The following is an 18,531-nucleotide window of genomic DNA, read 5'->3' as shown; positions in this document are numbered from 1 at the left end:
AGATAAGACATCAGTCTCACACTTACACACACACACACACACACACTCACACACACACACACAACCCTTTGTCAAAACAAACTGCCTGTCAAACGTCTGAATGGAGTACAGCAAGACATTCAGTCTTCCTTTCCTATGGCCTTTCCCATTAAACTCCTGTGAAAACATACATCAAAATCAACTTTATGGCAACTAAAAAGCACTGTGAAGAGGGATGAAGGCATGGTTCAATGCTAGTGCACCTGCCTAGCAAGTTAGTCAGAGCTCAGACCCCAGTACTACCAAAAAGAGAAAAGAGAGAAGAGGGGAGGGGAAAGGAGGGAAGGAGAGGGAAGGAGAAGAAAGAGGGGAGAAGGGAAGGGAAAGGAAGGGGGAAGGGGAAGAAAAAAAAGTGAGGGAGGGGAAGGGGAGAGGGTAGGGAGGGAGGGAGAAAGAGAGAAGGGAGAGGAGAGTGGCATGTGACAGACACAGCAAGTCAGGTACAGCTATGGATACCAGAACAGAATTTTCTATCAACAGGACTAAATTCCCAAGCCATCCATTGAAGATTTGTGTGTATTTGTGAAAACAACTATTGAGTGACCTAATTTTCCACAGGATTTCAAAAGTGCCACGTAAGAGATACAGATAGGCATCAGCTATACTTCACAAATAAAGGAAGATCAGGGAAGGGATGTTCTATGCGTAGGACATTCTATGTTCAAGAACAAAGAACAAAAGGAAAATGACTTGAACTTTATTAAGAAATGATGAACGTTGAAGGGCACCCCAGACAACTCCCTAAATCCTAAAGAAGCCCAGCTTCCCAGAAGCCTACTGGACAACAGCATAGAAAGAAAAGCAGCGTCCTCCCTGCCCACACGGCTCTCCTCTCTGTCCTGAAAGTTTAGGTCTTCATGGTTCTTACTGTTCCAGAGAGAACAGCAGTGAAAAAACTAAAACCATGTCAGCACTGCATTCCAAATTCCTAAAATGTTCAGACCAGGTAAGAAAGTCTTTTTTTTTTTTTTTTTTTAAAGTTGTAGGGCTTGAACTCAGGGTCTGGGCACTATCCTTGAGCCTCTCTGTGCTCAGGTTAGTGCTCTACTACTTGAGCCACAGCGTCACTTTTGGCTTTTTCTGAGTAGTTTATTGGAGATGAGAGTCTCACAGATTTCTCTGTCCCGGCTGGCTTCCAACCATGATCCTCAGATCTCAGCTCCTAAGTAGCCAAGGATTACAGGCATGAGCCACTAGTGCCCAGCAAGAAGGTCTTTTTGACATCATCTTTCATCACACCCTTTGAGAACTCTCAACTGTATTCACACTATTCGTTCTGCTGGAAACGTGTTTTGCCCAACTGTACACAGTTCATCCCTTATTTCCTCTGTGTCTCTGTCTGAGGCCTCCCATGGCCACTAATTACACAGACCCTTCTGTCCCCACCAAGCCTCATCACTCTGCCCCCCTGTTCTGTGCTTCCTTCCTTCCACAGCATTTGATCACCACCAACATAGTACATATTGACTCACTGCCTCACTCTGCTAAAACCTAACACCCACAGGAAGGACTCAGTTATTATTCCAAGTACTCTAAACAGAAACCAACACAGGGTAAATTCTGAGTAACGGTGACAGTAGTGGTGCTGGCACTGGGGGTAGAATTCTCACAGAAAGCAGAAAAGACCAAGTTCATCAAGGAAGGAAGTTGCTAGAATGGGACAGTGTACTTTGCATAATGCCATACAACAAAGATTGAAAATGTGTAAGACTGACACTCACTCTTTCTGACAAGCCTAATGGAAAAGTCATGCAAGTCAACGAATAATTAAAAGCAAAGTGACAGAACAACTATGAAGTAAAAACAGTAACAAAAAGCAAATGACTATAGGAAGCTAAAGAATCCTTTAGAGTAAAGGAAACTACTAGGAATAGAAAGAGAGAATGGTGGATCCATTAAGAAGATAGAACTAGCCCAAATGTGTATAACCAGACATCAGAGGTCTAACAAGCAGGAGACAAAAACAAACAGCTGGACAATTATACCCAGAAACTTAAATTCCTCTCTCAGTAAAAGAGAAAGCTAGTACAGAAAAAATGAGCAAGGACTTAGCAAAATAAAACCCAACATCAACCAACAGACACATATAGAAGCCTGTGCCCAGCAAAAGCAGGATACACATTCTTAAGTCCACACAGAGCAAGGCCAATCACATTCTCAATAACTCCAACGGGATTCGAGTGATACCAAGAGATGCTGGGAAAATCCTCAAATACTGGAAACTAAATATACATTTAAATAAACAATCAGTGAGATGAAGAAATCAAAAGGAAAATTACAAAGTAAGTCAAATGAAAATGAAAACATAACACATCAAAATAATGAGATGCCACTAAAACACTAAAACAAAGAAACCATTGGGGAATTATATAAAATTAAGAAAAAGACTAATTCTAACACACAGAAAAACACACTTCAACCTGTTTTCTGAGTCTAGTGCTACACTATGCCAAAACAAAGACATTTCAGAAAAAGTACGCACCATTATTCTTCATAAACAAGGATGAAAATTTCTAAACAAAATTCTTAGCAAACTGATTATTGTATTTGTATGTATATATCCATGTATGTGTGGGTATATGTGTATATATATGCATATATATGTATTAATATAGATGTCCAAGTAGGGTTTATTCTAAGAATGCAAGTGTGGTTTGATCTTTAGGGAGGGGAGGGGGTTCAACCAATATACTTCATCATACTAACAAAAGAAGAAATCTTTGGTAATTTCAGTAAATGTAAATAAAAGCAGCTAAGAAATTCTCATAGCCATTCCTAACAGAAATTCTCAAGTAACAAAGAATACAGGGGAACTTCCTCATTTCTATGAAGGGTATTTCCCAAGATCCCACCACAAATACTTCACCAACTCATCAAGTCTGAGTGATTTTCCCTAAGATTGGGAAGAAACAAGGATGTCCACTGTTTCCTCTTCTGCTCAGCACTGCACTGGAGGTTCTTGCCAGTGCAATAATGGAAGACAAGGCAATTAAAAGGCATTCAGCTGCATGATTCAATGTTATGTCTAACCAGCTCATGTAAGTTTCTCCCCTTCTGCCTTTATAAACTCCCCCCAATATGCTCATACTGTATACATTCACTATGGCACACACACTCCCTAGGCAAAGCTATCTAAGTTAGCATTACTTTTGAGAATCTCTGATTGTTATTTAGGTTGACAACAGGTAGGAATTCTCAGAATTATTTAAAGGTCAATGCTCCCCAAGTTATTCTAGAGATTCAAGAGAACCTCAGTCAAAATCCTAACAAACCGATTCTCAAGTTCATCTAGAAGTTCATCAATAAAGAATCATGCTTAAGGACTAACATCATCTGATTTTAAGACTTAAGCAAAATGCAGCAAAGAAATCTATGCAATTTCATCTCCAAAATGATCAGCTAAAAGCAGGGCTGACGGTGTGATTCAAGTAGTCAAGCACTACCCAACCAAGCAAGCTAAGCAAGAGAAAGACCATGAGTTCCCAACCCTAGTATTGCGAAAGACTGAAAAATAAATTATACAACTACGTAATACTTCTATCAATATTAAAAACTATTCTTCCAAAAAAAAAACAAGCCTCAGACAAGATTTAACATCTGATAAAATATCTGAAGCTACAATATAAAGACTTCTCAAATCTTAATTGAAAATAAAATCTCTAATTTTAAGTGATGGACATAAGATTTGAAGAGATAGTGTTTCTTCCTTTTCATTCACTCCTTCTTCTGCCTGGGATTCATGACAACATCCTTCCACTACCATGTGTAAGTTCTGGCTTCGCTGCCTGCTTCCAATCCCACCATACTTAAGTAAAGCAGATCTTTTCCCATAGTCTCTCTGGGGAAGTTCCTTCTGTCTTTCTTTGCCTTTTAATCTCTTTTGCCTTAGGCCACATAGCCCTGGGATGATAGCTAAAGGTAGTAATGAACACAGGTGTAGCATGGCAGGAACTGCTCAGAAAATACCTGTCAGACTGCCATATCCCTCCCCTAGCAAATACACAGACATCTGCCATCTCCTGCATGAGCCTGCCCTTCCTTACCAGCAGTGCTAAACAATTCTTTTTTTTTTTTCTTTTTTCTTTTTTGCCAGTCCTTGGGCTTGAACTCAGGGCCTGGGCACTGGCCCTGAGCTTCTTTTGGTCAAGGCTAGCACAATACCACTTGAGCCACTGCACCACTTCCAGCTTTTTCTGTTTATGTGGTACTGAGGAATTGAACACTGAGGAACTGAACCCTGGGATTCATGCATGCTAGGCAAGCACCCTACCACTAAGCCACATTCCCAGCCCACAAGTGCTGAACAATTCTAATACCAGTTCTGCTGTCTTGGTTTTACTGACAGTAATTGTGGGAACGTACTGCTTTCTCCTATCACCCATTTGCCTGCATCACAGGCTAAAGAGACACTTTTGTGGAGTAGCCTACAAGTCTAAACATGCTCACAAGAACATGTTCATAGCAGCCAACAAGAAGTACAACCCTCCTCCCAGTCTTCCTGATCAGGGTTCACTATACATCAGCATTCACCAAATAACCCTGAGAAACACAATTCCACAGCTTGTGATAAGCAAAAGGAATGCCCAAGGATGGAAGCTGGAGGCCAGATATAGCAGAAACCTTCTACTTCAGAACTTTCTATTAGTGCCTTACACAGCACTCTCTCAACTTTCAAAGTGACACACATCTCTTAGGCAGTGGAAAACCAATTCTAGGTCAGTAAAGGAAATGGCAGAAGGGGAAGTTGATTTGGGACCAGTAGCTCTCTCCCTGTGAGGTCTACTCCTGTGGGAGTTTCCTAGAGTAGGGTATCCTACACTCTGTCCCCTCAGGATTTCACAGTCCAGTGTTGTTAGGAAGAAAAGATTCAGAAAGGTTCCATAATTCACTTTGAGTTCAATCAATTTAGGAGCTATAGCCAGGACTCCAACCAATCAGGTTTTTCCACAAAGCCACTGACAGCTGGAGTATACCTTAAGGATAACACAGCTCAACACCCTTCACATGAGGAAACCAAAGCCCAGATAGGGAACAGCTCAACCCCAGGTCACAGAGTAAAAGCTCCAGACTCCAGCTCCATGTCTCTAGCCACCAAGCAGTGCCACTCTGGAGGTTGGTAAAGGAAGTCCTAGCCAAAGGCTCCCCATTATCCCTCAACCTCCCCCCCTGCCACCTTTGCCCTCTTACCTCCTTCCCACCAGTCACAACACCCCTTCTTTAGTCTTTAGCAACCCAATCCAACAGGAGCACTCTGGCCACAAGGCAAATGGGCTTGTGCTCACAACCACAGCTTGGGACAGTCACTTCATGCTTATCGCCCTCTGATCGGTGCCTGGGGCTGATGTGGGCAGAGACTGCTTCCATTCCCAGGACTCTTTCTTACACTCATGGGTATTTCCACGAAAAGGAAATAACCACCAAGCAGAGGAGGAGGGAAGTGGTCCAGAGATGGGGAGATCTTCCTACACTCACTTCTTGGTTGTGTGTGTGTGTGTATGTGTGTGTGTATGTATAGATAGATAGATAATCTCCAAGGCAGTTTTCCTCCCAGGGAACTAAGCTGCCCAAGTCCAAAACAGACTCCATCTCTCTGCTTTAGTGGAACACACACACACACACACACACACACACACATACACACACACACATACACACACACAGAGGTAAATAGTTGATTATTGCTTTTGCTTTTCTACCCAGGGAAGAATCAGCCTCCTTCCTGGTTGCTTACAGCATTTTTTTTTCATGGCTGTTTGGGTAACTTGATAGTGAACATCTGCCCTGAGCCAGCCTCAGGAGGCTGAAGCAATGAGGTGCCCATGTCTTCATCCTCCTGGATAGGTTAAATCCAATAGAGGAGAGTTGCTGCAAGGGCTGTTGTGCCAGCAGCAACTCAGGCTTCCTCAACTTCAACAAGATGCCCACCAAGGCCAGAGACTGTGGCAATGTCACGGTCACCACGGACATCCAGCTATAGGTTACTGGGCTTTGCTAACTACTGATGATCTGAAGAACAAAACAGGCTTTTACAGATATAAGTTGGCAGCTCCTGAGGCCTGTAAGGATCCCCTTCGTCTATAACAGACCTATAAAAATGGAATTAAGATAAAAAAAAGGACCTTGGAACTCCCCTGGCAGCATGAGGATTGAACCATCCTAATGGAGGCTGCCATGTCTGGAACTCAAACAAGCCAGCTTTAAGGGTAGGTCAGAAGAGGCTCTCAGCTTCCCTAACTAAGGGAGTCAGGGAGCTCTATGCCCTGCCTTCATCCTGCTCTGGAGGGGGGAAAGAATGAGAGGACTCCTGGGCCACAATGGGGCATCAGTATTTGCCTTTGCCACCCTAGAATCAAAACACAACTCCAGAAGTCCTAATATATGTTGACCACTTTCTCCCCCCACCCTTGCTTGCTATACTCTTCAGAAAGAATAGTTTAGGACCTCGGCTACTCTGGAACTGCCTACGCATGCATCAAAGTGGACACTCTAATACGAAAATATTAACAAAGTAGTAAAATTATCTAGTTTTCCACTTTCAACTTTTAGTCTATAATCAATGTTAAAACCAGCAAATGAGGGAACAGATCATTTGGGAAAATGAGTGTGATAATCCAACATTTAATTACTTCACACATTCCTAGCATCTTCAAGCAAGGCACAAGGAAAACAGTTCTGCCCACCCCTGGGTGCGAATACTCTCATCTTGAACATAGACCAGGCAGTGTTTCCATTACAATCTCTTCATCTACAAGGATATCCAGCTTTGCACAAGCATACCTCTTCTCTGTTGAAAAGTATCTCTCGTGTATGGACACCAACTCTGCAGAGTGGTAGTGAGGAGTAGAGAGATAACCAGGCAAGGAGAGGCAAACCCTAACAGTTCCAGTGCACAAGGCATATCTCACTGGAGATGCAGTGCTGAAAAACTGGAAAATGGTGACTGCTTCTCAGGTAGAACTCATCCAAACAGTCTTTCAGGTGACAATTTACCTTCCTTCTAATCTCTTAAGGCACTCAACACACTCTGCTACAAAGACCAAACTCCAAAGATCAGAAAAGACCCATATTAATGGTTTCCGGGGAGACTAAGCCCACACTGGAAAACAATGGCCCACGAAGATTCCATCCACAGTAACATGCTCCGAGGGCTATCAGCAGCTCGCAGTATCCATTCTATGCTTTCCAAGCGTTGGTCCGAGACACTTAATACATCAAGTCACCACCTGACTTGTAGAAGGCTACGTAGCTACCTGTGGCTGGCAGCCCCAGCCCCATTCCCCTAGATGCTGGGGGAGAAAGTGTGTTTTGTTTGTAGTATAAAGGCTTATATGTAAAGGCTGTACTTTTTTAATTCTACTTTTGCCTAAGCCCTGTATTTACAAGTCTTCCACAAAATGAGCTTGCTTGAATTGGAGTTATATTCTTTGTCTGTGTCTCCCTCTCACCCTCCCTCCTCTTGCCCCTGGCAAATAAGTGGAAATTTCCACTGAAGCGCTCAGTGGCTCCCAGTGGGTGGGGGAGTGGGTGGGAGGGCTCTGCAGCCCTGAAGCATCTTGGAACCTTCTTGAAGATAGGAAACAGATCTGTTTGGATGCCAGTTCCTAGATTGTCTTGGTTAAATGTTTCTGGATTCAAGCGTCACACAGGCAGTGAATTATTTACCTTAAAACCCAGGTACCTCTGCACAAAAAAGGCCCATTTCTTTTTTATAGCTGTGCATCTCATACATTTTAAAAACCAATAATCCTGAGGGAGAATCCTTACAAACCTTGGAGCACTGCCACTTAAAAGAAACCTCCAAGGACACAGCAGCCCTGCCTTGAAACAGGCCGTAGGGCACCTTCACAACAAGAATGGGGTCAGGACGCTGTCCCTGACTTAATGCTGGCAGAGAAGCATGAGAACATGGGAATGTTAGCTGATGGGAAAACTACAGAGGAGACTCAATCTCCTCTGGAGACCGTGCCAGTGCTCTTGGAGTAAGCTGCACACGCATTTGGGGAGCAAGTCAGTAAAATTCCACTGATTCACCATAGAGCCAGTTATTTTTATCCTCCTGCTTACCCGTAAATAGAAGGTATCTTGTATGTAGGCCAGCAGCACTTTGTTATAAGCATCTCTATCCAAACTTTGAAGCACACAAAAACAGAGAAGGGCGAGTCCTCAGAGTTCTTACAGGCGTCCACACTAGCCCCACCTCCCAACCCGACAGAAGCCACCTGAGGCATCACTGTACAAGGGGCCAGGCCCATACCAAGTGGTGACAGATCTGTGTTTCTAGTACTCTCCACCCAGCCCCACCTAGTGGAAAGAATCTCCAAGAGTGTGCAGGCCCAGAGTGCTAGAAAGACTGAGGCTAGGACTCAGTAGGACTCAATAAGAGGCCTGCCTCCTTTTAGCAGAGGTCTAAAGGAGCACCTACTCCCACTGTTACCTCCTTCCTATTTTTATGACCTCCTCTCCTTTCAGACAGCCAGGAAGACAGAAAGAACTTTCCACATTACCTGTCTTTCCCAAGTTAAGAACATCAAGTTGAGCCTGTGAAGGCACAGAGGAAAAGACACTCAAGAAGTATGGAAGAGACTAAAGCAAATCCAGAGCTGGGGGAGGGAGGGGAAGGAAGGGGAAGTAGTTCTCAGGCCCTCCAAGCCCCAGGTTACTCTTCAACAGATTCAGGCACTGCCTGACTACAACAGGGTGGCCAGTATGGCCACAAGTCTCCATCTGGAAAGATGATCCAGGAAACCCCAAGTCCCAACTGCTACCCAAGGTGACCAACCTATGGAAGCCTAGTGTCAACTCTCTCTGTTCCCTAGTTCCTATTCTTGGGTAGACAATGCTTGAGGTGTGATTGCCCTCAGGAAAATAGGAAAATAAGTGTAAATATTAGTTATGGAGACTGAGACCCTGTCCCCATTGCTAAGGGTGGCTGAACCCCAGGCCTCTTTCTGCTGCCAGGTGGAACACAGAATAGCATTTTTAAAAACAAGTTTAAAATGGTCCACAGCTGTACATACATGGCCTAGCCAATTCTACTGGCCCCTGGAGATTATGCATTAAGTAAACTTCTGTGGATTAGAAAACAAGTTCCCAGTTATAAACATGCTCTCACAGTCAAATTTCTGGAACAGAATCTGTTACTAAAGAGGGAACTAACCAAACTAACATCTGGAATGACTACATTTTTATTTTTGGTGTAACCTGGTAATGGACCTCACATATTAATAAATATGTCAAGCAGGTTGTACTGCCAAAGTACACCCTCTTCCTCCAGGAAGACTTCCCAGCCATCACTGAAGCAGCAGCACCTCTCTACTTAAGCACTTTTCCACCCACTTTTCTCAACCTACTAGGCTTGGGCATAGCCAGGGATCGACATGGGAAGAGGTGAGATGGGAGAACAGCATCAGGAATCCAGCCTGCTGAGAAGTGTGGCAGATAGCCTGGTGGTCAGCCCTGCACCTGACACCACTCCTGCTGCACAGGGACTGTCACCACATACCACCTTCTTCCTGGTGCCATGGGTCGGGTATGTTCAATATGTGACAAGTCCACTGTGTTTCTTCTTAACCATTTTTAGAAAGTATACCTTCCTGGCACCCAGCATATCCTGGCAATATTATCCAATTATTGATATGTTTGCAACACACACACACACACACACACACACACAGAGCTTAGTTATACATAGTGCTTACGAAAAATCTGCCAAATAAAGAAAATGCTGTTATAAACAGAGCTGGTATTACTGACTCTGGAGGAACTAGCTGAAAACAAGAGACTGCCCGCCAGCCTCAAGCACCTCAAGGCAAACACTGGATGTATTCACACAATTCCAAATCTTCATTCAGGCAACTCCCGATACATGAGCCCTCCCTATGTGCTCATTTACCAAAAAACACTGTGGCATTACCATAAAAAACACATAGGCATTACCAAAATAAAAAGCAACATGATCAAATAAAGCCAATGAAGGGTCTATGCCAACATGAATCTCTTGAGGGATTAGCATCAGCAAGGCTTCCCCCACCTGACTGACAACACACTGGTAGTGCTGCTATTTTTTTGTTTGTTTGTTTCTCTTGGAATACCTCTGTAAACTAGTGTCTCAGAGACTACATTCTAAGGGGAAAAAAAAAACTGTACCTTAAACAAATGAACATCAGACAATAAAAATGTAAAACCTGAACCTTCCACTGCAGGGGGCAGCCCCCTTCTGTTGCTACACAATATATAAAGGAAACACACGAGAAGAACATTGTCCCTGGCTGCTAAAGGTCTGACATAAAATGTTAAGTGGCAATGAGCTGCTTGCCATAGCCATTGGTGAGGCTTAGGCACCTGAGCAAGACCCAGTTTCTGTTGCTTACAGTTCCAGGAGGTCTCTTCCAGGACCCCAACTTTTTCTACCCATAAAAAGAAACATCATGAGCTGGAAAAGTGGCTAGTGGTGCAGTGCTTGCCTTGTATATATGAGGCCCTGGGTTCAATTCCTCAGCACCACATAAGCAGAAAAAGCCGGAAGTGGCACTGTGGCTCAAGTGGTAGAGTTTGAGCTGAAGAGCTGAGGGACAGCTCCCAGGCCCAGAGTTCAGGCCCCACGACTGACCAAAAAAAAAAAAAGAAAGAAAGAAAGAAACATCATCACTTTGGCCCACTCCCCACATGGCACAGTGGACTGAGCCAAAGCAAGCTTATACAGTGGTCCTCAAAGGCAAGTCTGTTCTCGGCTATCCTCAGCCGAGCAGCAGCAGTGGCAGCAACAACAACAGCACCCAGGTACTTGGTAGAAACAAACAGTTCATGATGCTAGTCACAGGCAAGGGGCCAGAGGAAACCAACTGGACACCAACTGGGATGAAGAAACTGAGTCCTTTCTCTGTTCAGTGCTTCCCACCAAGAATAGCCAGTAATTCCTAATCATTCTTTATAAACGCCTTTAAACAAGAAAGACAAAAATGCTGTTAAAACCATACCTTTTTGTGGGCTTTTTTTTTAAGAAAGAAAAAAGAATACACCCTCCCCAACACAATCTTCATTCTTCATTGTCGTCATGATTGTGGAAGAAGCCCAGCCACTGTGCATTTCCTGTTGCCTAGCAACCCTCAGGCACTCTCTTAGAGGTGTTCTTAAGCTCAACAGTAGCACAGAACAAGGTAGGGAAATAACAAGAGGTCTGCAGTCAGCGGCCACATCCCAGCAGCAGTAAGAAATTCAAGAAAGCCTGCATCCGTGTGCACACCAAAAGGCACGCAGGACTAAAGTAGCATTCTGTTCCCAGAGCACAGTGAAAGAGAGTCCCTCACTTGGTCTCAATGACTACGGTCAGTGCTGCAGAAGCTAAATGACCTGTCCAGGGCCACAGGCAGATGCTGGAGAGAAGAGTGGAGCTTTTGTCGACCACACATCAGTTGGAGTAGGCAGTTTCACTTGTGCATTAGGCTCTGGAGATATACATTAGTAGAAACACATTTTGCTATTCTGTATCATATTTTGCAGAGAAATGTGGATGGACAACACAGTGTTCACTGAAGTGTTTTGCAGACAGATGTTAAAAGAAATGTCAGGAGAAAAGAGTGAGGCTGAGAACAGCTTCTTACAAGCAAGTGCTTGTTTACATGTTGCTCCTCACATGGTCTGCTTTTGTTTTGTTCTGATTACAATCCAAGTAAAGGCTAGCATGACTGCATCTTCCCCCCCCCCCCCCCGTCCCCCGCCTTCTTCTGTGTCAGTACTGGGGCTTGGGGCTTGAACTCAGGACTTGGGTACTGTCCCTTAGCCTTTTTTTTTTTTTTTGCAATACCACCTTAGCCACACCACCACTTCCAGCTTTATGGTGGTTAATTGGAGATAAAGAGGTTTTTCTGCTTGGCCTGACTTCATATCCTCTAATCTCAGCCTCTAAGCAGCTAGGATATTACAAGCTCTCAGCTAGAACTGTGTCTTATTTGCAACACAACACTATGTCAGCATGCACTTGGACAACACAGCATCAGAGGAATGTGACTGTAGAAACAGGGCAAGTTCTAAATTGATCAGTATTCTTTACTGAGTCCATTGAAGACACTTTTCCCCCAGCACTGACATCGTGAAGAAACTTACCCGCCTCTCTTGTGCTGCTGACTATGGGCAGACATCTTGAAAGGAAGTGCTTTCTCACCCAGGTTTTCCAAGTTCCTCACGATGGCTCCTCGGTCCAGCAGGGCTTCTACTGTACGTTTCAAAGCCGCAGCAGACTCTGGCTGTTTTTTGTTTTCATTTTTAAAGAGAAGAAAGAAAGCCATCAGAATCAATGTGACAACTACAGTAATTCGGTCCAGTTAATTCTAATCATAACAGCACTACTACTGGTAGGGATTTTAAAAGTTTTTATTATTGGATAAAAGCAATAGAAACTGGTTTCGGCTAACTTAAATAAAATAACAAGAAGGAAGAAAAAGCTGCTGGAGAATCAGGCCTTGGAGAATTCAGAGGTCAGAGTGGATCCTGGGACCTGCCAGGCAGGAACTAATGAATGACTTCTTCAGAGCATCTCAGCCAAGCTGCCAGTCCCAACCAGACAGTCTTGTATCTTATGACTCAAAATTCCAATTCCCGAACACTGTCCTATTGGTGGGACATTTTTAATGACCATTTGATCAAACCACAGCATCAGTTAGAAAAGAAGTTGTTCCCCCACAAAAAAAATTGGGAGATTATAACCTAGGAGTAAGAATAAGTAAACCCAGTCTCTACCCTCACCAAGTTTACAATCCACTAATGGACTTCATACAAACACATGATTAGACAAGCAGAGGACAAAACAAGTGTGGCCCGGGGACTTGATTCAGGGAAGGAATTCAGATGGGAGCATTAAGGAAAGCTTGTTATATGCAGGAGCCCCCCAAAAAACAAAGACTGAAAACTGGCAAACCAATGAACCAGGTTCCAGGTAAAGGAGCAAAGGCACGTCTGAATGCACGAGAAAGAGCTGGGTGGCACAGAGGATACAACCAGGGCAAGAAACATCAAGGAGACAGGCCAAAGCCAAAGCTCATCATAAAAAGCAAACACCAAACAATATAAAATTCCACCATCTTGAGATTTTTTTTTTAAGGCTCTAAATGTTTAGGAATTTCCTTTTTGGTATATCTTTGTGCCTATTATACAAAAAGTAAATGCTGGAAAAAAAGATACTTAACAGAGTAAATCTTAAAATATGTAGCTAGTGCAATGAGGGCAAGATGAGGTAAAACATGGCATTTAACATGGTGGCTGGCTGGTGGCTGCCATCAGGAACTGAAGGAAATCTGGACATGTTTGTTAAAGGCAACACAGGATGACCTGGGTTTAGAACACACTGAGTCTGAGATGCCAACACCCCCCTACGTTGACATTTGTCAAGCTTTGTAGTCACTGGCATGGAAGCTTTAGGAAGCCCAAGGAGATGGGTTGACAAAGAGGACTAGCAGTCAAAAAACAAAAATTTAAAGTATGTAGTAAACAGGACAAGGAACTTTGTCATGAAAACCTAAGAGGCAGCCCTAGCATGCAGGGTTGAGATTAGATATAGAGAAAGGACCACAAAGGATAACTGGCTGCACAATATTTAACAAGATGGGGCTCATACCAGTTAGCTAAAGGTTGCCCAAGGTGTGTAGGCAGAGAAGGAGCTGAGGGCAAACAAGTCTAAAAGAAGTGTTTATGGACATAAAACACACGAGCAAGACAGGAGTTAAAGAACAGACTAATCAAGAAGTTTTTTAAAAAGGATTTTAAAAAGCAATGATGACAATGACAATTTCATGCCTGACTTCCATAGACCTAAGATTGGTTACATACTTCATCAGAAACAAGTGAGAAGGTATACAGATGTGAAATTAGGGTCTGACATATGCCATGATAAGGTCTCTGGTAAGCAGAAGAGCCCTCTGCAGAAAAGAGGAGGCCCATGAGGCATAGAGGGGAAGGCTGGAGACACGGCACGCTTATCCTGGGGGGCACAGCAGTGACTGCACTGAAGTGCGGAGAGAACTGAAGAAAGCAATGTTCCCCGGGCTTATCTTGTCAAATGAGAGACAGACAAATGCAGAACAAATTTGAAGTGTTCATTATGGAAAGCAAACAATATTTGCAAAAATTTTTTTTCTGACAAGTATTGCTGAAATGTCAGAAATGTACTAAATGTGCTTCAAGCTGAGAAAAAAAAATTTGGGGGGGTGGGTCTGGTCGTGGGGCCTGAACTCTGGGCCTGGGCGCTGTCCCTCAGCTCTTCAGCTCAAGGCTAGCGCTCTACCACCTGAGCCACAGTGCCACTTCCAGCTTTCTTTTTGCTTATGTGGTACTGAGGAATCGAACCCAGGGCCTCAGGCATGCAAGGCAAATGCTCTACCACTGAGCCACCTTCCCAGCCCAAGCTGAGAAAAATTTTACTTTCATAAAAAAAATACTGAAGGGCTGGGAAGGTAGCTCAGTGGTAGAGTGCTTGCATTGCATGCATGAGGCCCTGGGTTCGATTCCACAGTACCACATAAGCAAAATGAAAAAAAGCCAGAAGTGGTGCTGTGGCTCAAGTGGTAGAGCGCTAGCCTTGAGCTGAAGAGCTGAGGGACAGCACCCAGGCCCAGAGTTCAGGCCCCACGACCGGACCAAAAAAAAAAAAAAAAAAAATACTGAAATGTTGTATTTATTGACCTAATTAGCCAACCCTCTAATAAGATAGGCTTTTCCTGCAAACAATAAAATCAGGGTCAAATATCTTATTCAGACTAAGTAAAAGGAGCTATGGTTAAATAACTTCTTACGATAGTATCAGACATAGACAGTTCTAAGCCCATGAAGACTAAGTTCTTGTTACATTTCATAAGTGCAGAAAGACATTTTCACATGTCTGCAGAAACCTCATTATGAACAGCCTGATGATGCTTCATTTCATTAAAGATGCTGTTTCTTGAGCTGGCACCACATCAATTAACCTATAACACAGTGAATAAATAGACTATCCAAATAAAGAATGAGTAAGGTTTCAAAAAATAAGTAACTTTGATTACTAACCAATAATGATTAATTACCTAAATCATGAACTTTAATTTCAGTTTTGCTTGATTAAAGAGGAATATATCTCATTGAGTTGTTGAAATTCTAATTGAAATGCTTACAGTATGAAACAGGGGGTGCCCTCTCCTGATGTAAGAGTTTGAGAAATAATAGAAAACTTTCTTCGTAGATGTGGTGGTTCACATCTATTCAGGTGGCTCTTGGAAGAACCTATTCAGGAAAACTAAGAATCATAGTTTGAAACCAGCCTGGGCAGAAAAGTCCATGAGATGCTTAGCTCCAATTAACCAGCAAAAATACTGCACTGGAGACATGGCTCAAGTGGTAGAGTATGAGCAGAAAAAGCTAGTCAAGAGCACAGGCACTGAGTTCAAAGCCCAGTAAACCGGTACATGCATACACACGCACACACACCCAAACAAAAGATTTTCTTCTTACATGTATCCAGAATAGGGGCAGGGCTACCTAACAAGAATGTAACTTAGGAAAATATCAAACATTTTGTTTGACTTTGGTATGTTAAGAATAAGTTTCAGACTGCTTAAACGGTCAATTCAAATTACTCAAAAGTTTTGAAGAGGGCTGGGAATGTGGCTTAGTGGTAGAGTGCTTGTCTAGCATGCATGAAGCCCTGGGTTCGATTCCTCAGTACCACATAAACAGAAAAAGCTGAAAGTGGCATTGTGGCTCAAGTGGTAGAGAATGCTAGCCTTGAGCAAAAGAAGCTCCAAGACAGTGCCCATGCCCTGAGTTCAAACCTCAGGTCTGTCCAAAAAAAAAAAAGTTTTGAAGAAAGACTGAGGGGAGCTGTTTTTAATAATGTTACTCAAAATGTTTTATTACCAGATTATGACTGAGAAGCTAATAAAAAAAAAAATGGTGCCAGGTTTAAAAAAAAAAAAAAAGACTGAGGCAAAGCCATCTCTAGCATACTAGGGTTGTCCAGTAGATCTCATATTCTTTACCTCACAATAAGGTGGGACCAGCTAACCAGGGCCTATGAACCACATGCAGCAGGGCTGACTTTGCAAATAACATTTTACTAGAACAGTCAACTCATACATGTGCACCTTTGTGCTTAAAGACAGGTACATAATTGCTATAAAGATCATAAGGCCCCAAAGCTTACGCTATTTACTAACTATTTACTTCACTACTGTGGAAGATTGTATGAAGCTGGTAGGGCCTCGACCTGCTCATCCTAAAATGCCAAGTAAAACCATGAGTCTGAAGTATAGACAGTGAATTCTTCATAGGATGGTCATCAGAGAGAACACACAGGGCACCATTAGATGACTACTACTACTACTACTACCTAAAACTCACCAAAGGTCTCAGAACGAATTCTACAAAAAACTCACCCATCCCCCTAAATCTATTCAAGCCAAGAAGCCAATTTCCTTGTTTGTTGAGACCCATAAATCTATAAAAGTAAAATTGTTTGGTGAAGGGGGTGATAGGTTCTGTTTAATCAACACAATGTTCAACTTCTATAAAAGCCTATAGTTACAGAAAGTAAATGATCCTCCTAGAACTTTCATTTTCAATGAAATTTTTATATAATTCTCATTTTAATGAAATTTTCATTGAAAGCTTATTCTCAATCTCTGAACCATTTAATAAGAATTTTCTAAAGAGAAATTGTACATACTTCTTACAATCTTCTTCCACCCACTTGGAAGTAGCCTCCAAGGCAAACTGACCACATATGTCAATGGAACAATTTTGGAAAGCACATGGTGGTGGGGGCTGAAGATGAAAGACACAAGCAATGAATGAAGTAGGAAATAGGTCTAGTAATAAATAGTTCATTCCCTAATGAGGTCTACAATCCTGAGTAAACTGCTGAAACATGTTGAAGGTTCCTCTTCTGCTATCCTGCTATGGTCAGTGTTCTCCACTCTTCTGTTTCTACAAGTTTCACATGAACGCTCATGTTGCAATTTTCACTATCATCTGGAAACATATACATTGTAACAAAAGTCTACTTTTTTTCACACTCCACTTTCTTGCTGAACCCTTGATGACGTTCCTGATGTCATTCTCTTTTAGTTCTAGCAGTGCTTGGGACAATCTAGAAACATTTCCTTGTCTCCTAAGAACATGAACCTTTTTATATACAACAATGCTTACTGCTATGCTAATGACTGCAATGTTGAAGCAAAATTACCTACCAATGCTCTCACACTGTTCACATAGCTCCACGTGCTATGAATAGCAATAGTGCATTTTAAAGTGACCTAGAATTCATCTAGTTCAAGTAAACTCAATGTAGTCATGCATCACTTTTATTGATGCATGGGGGCTACATTCTAGGAAATGCATCATATGTGAAATTTCTTGTACGAAATCACAGAATATTCTTATGCAACAATAGCTATGATATGATATAAACTTCTAAGATCAGGATCTTATGTGACCTGCTGCTATGGAAACATTATTATGCAGTAATTACTATATTAAATATCTCCTTTCAATAAAAACTACACTTACCCATCTCAGGGGCCCCTGAAGCCATCTAGACCATCAATATGTGCACATCAATATGTGTACCAGCATCAGAAGGCTATAAATAAGCCAGGTACCACTAATGTATGCCTCTAATGCTAGCTACTCAAGAGGCTCATATCTATAGAATCAGGACTCAATCTGGGCAAAAAAGTCTGCAGGACTGTACTGGAGGGAAAAAATCCACAAAAAGCAGGATTAGAGACCTAGCTAAAGTGGCAGAGCACTACCCTAGCAAGCAAGCCTAAGGTCCTTAGTTCAAACACCAATACTGCCAAAAAAAAAAAAAAGGGAGTAGCTATAAATGACTAGCCCATAAAGTAAGTAAGTCATGATTCATGAGATCCAACCTTGAATAGATTTACTAGCTGTCTAGTACCTGTATAACTAAGCTAACAAGTCTGTGTAGTTCAACTGCAAAACAGTAAAGTCCTTAATTAACTGAACTGTTTCTGGAGTCTCAAAGAGTATCATTCAGACATTATTTAAAGACAAATCTGGGGACTCATTTACATGGAGCCAAGCACCTTTTAGGGATGTCAAAGGAAAAGGACAGTCACCGTGGCACCCCTCAGCACACATGAGTTAAATGAGAAATTTTAAATAAAGATGTTTAAATGTCTCCCTCAGGTATTTTAATTCAATTGACCTTGGAATCTAAAACTCTTGGGTACCAAGATACTTAAAGTTCTCCCAAATGAAGGTAAGGTCTACACTGTCATAAGAACTGCAGTTTACAAAGGGCTTTATTCAATAATCTTACCTAACTCTAATTTAAGGATGGGAAATGTTCACTTTCTCACAGGAATTCTGGAATCTTCCATGAATGAAGTGGAAAAATAGCTATTTGTGCTATAAAGTGCACAATCCTTTCCTGGGTCCATTTCTCTCCTCCCTATCCCCTTCCCAGAAGCACTTACGGGATGAATAAAAGATGGAAACAGGATG

General features: G+C 42.5%; 1 protein-coding gene across 2 annotated transcripts in view; it reads right to left on the bottom strand.

Moving 5' to 3' along the window:
* The window catches only part of LOC122114294 (sodium/myo-inositol cotransporter-like), a 57,732-nt gene that overhangs the window by 629 nt on the left and 38,572 nt on the right, over positions 1–18,531 (bottom strand). The window contains exon 3 of one of the 2 annotated variants that reach the window (XM_042687351.1): positions 12,142–12,281. In XM_042687351.1, the coding sequence (XP_042543285.1) occupies positions 12,142–12,281 (140 nt within the window). Of the gene's footprint in view, positions 1–12,141; positions 12,282–17,777; positions 17,790–18,531 lie in introns of those variants that run through there. The other variant, XR_006148552.1, reaches the window with a different exon arrangement.

Source organism: Dipodomys spectabilis, unplaced genomic scaffold (genome assembly GCF_019054845.1).
Source record: "Dipodomys spectabilis isolate Male_0828 unplaced genomic scaffold, ASM1905484v1 ptg000107l, whole genome shotgun sequence".
In the NCBI taxonomy this organism is placed as follows: domain Eukaryota; kingdom Metazoa; phylum Chordata; class Mammalia; order Rodentia; family Heteromyidae; genus Dipodomys; species Dipodomys spectabilis.
This window is presented reverse-complemented; position numbering and strand designations above follow the sequence as displayed.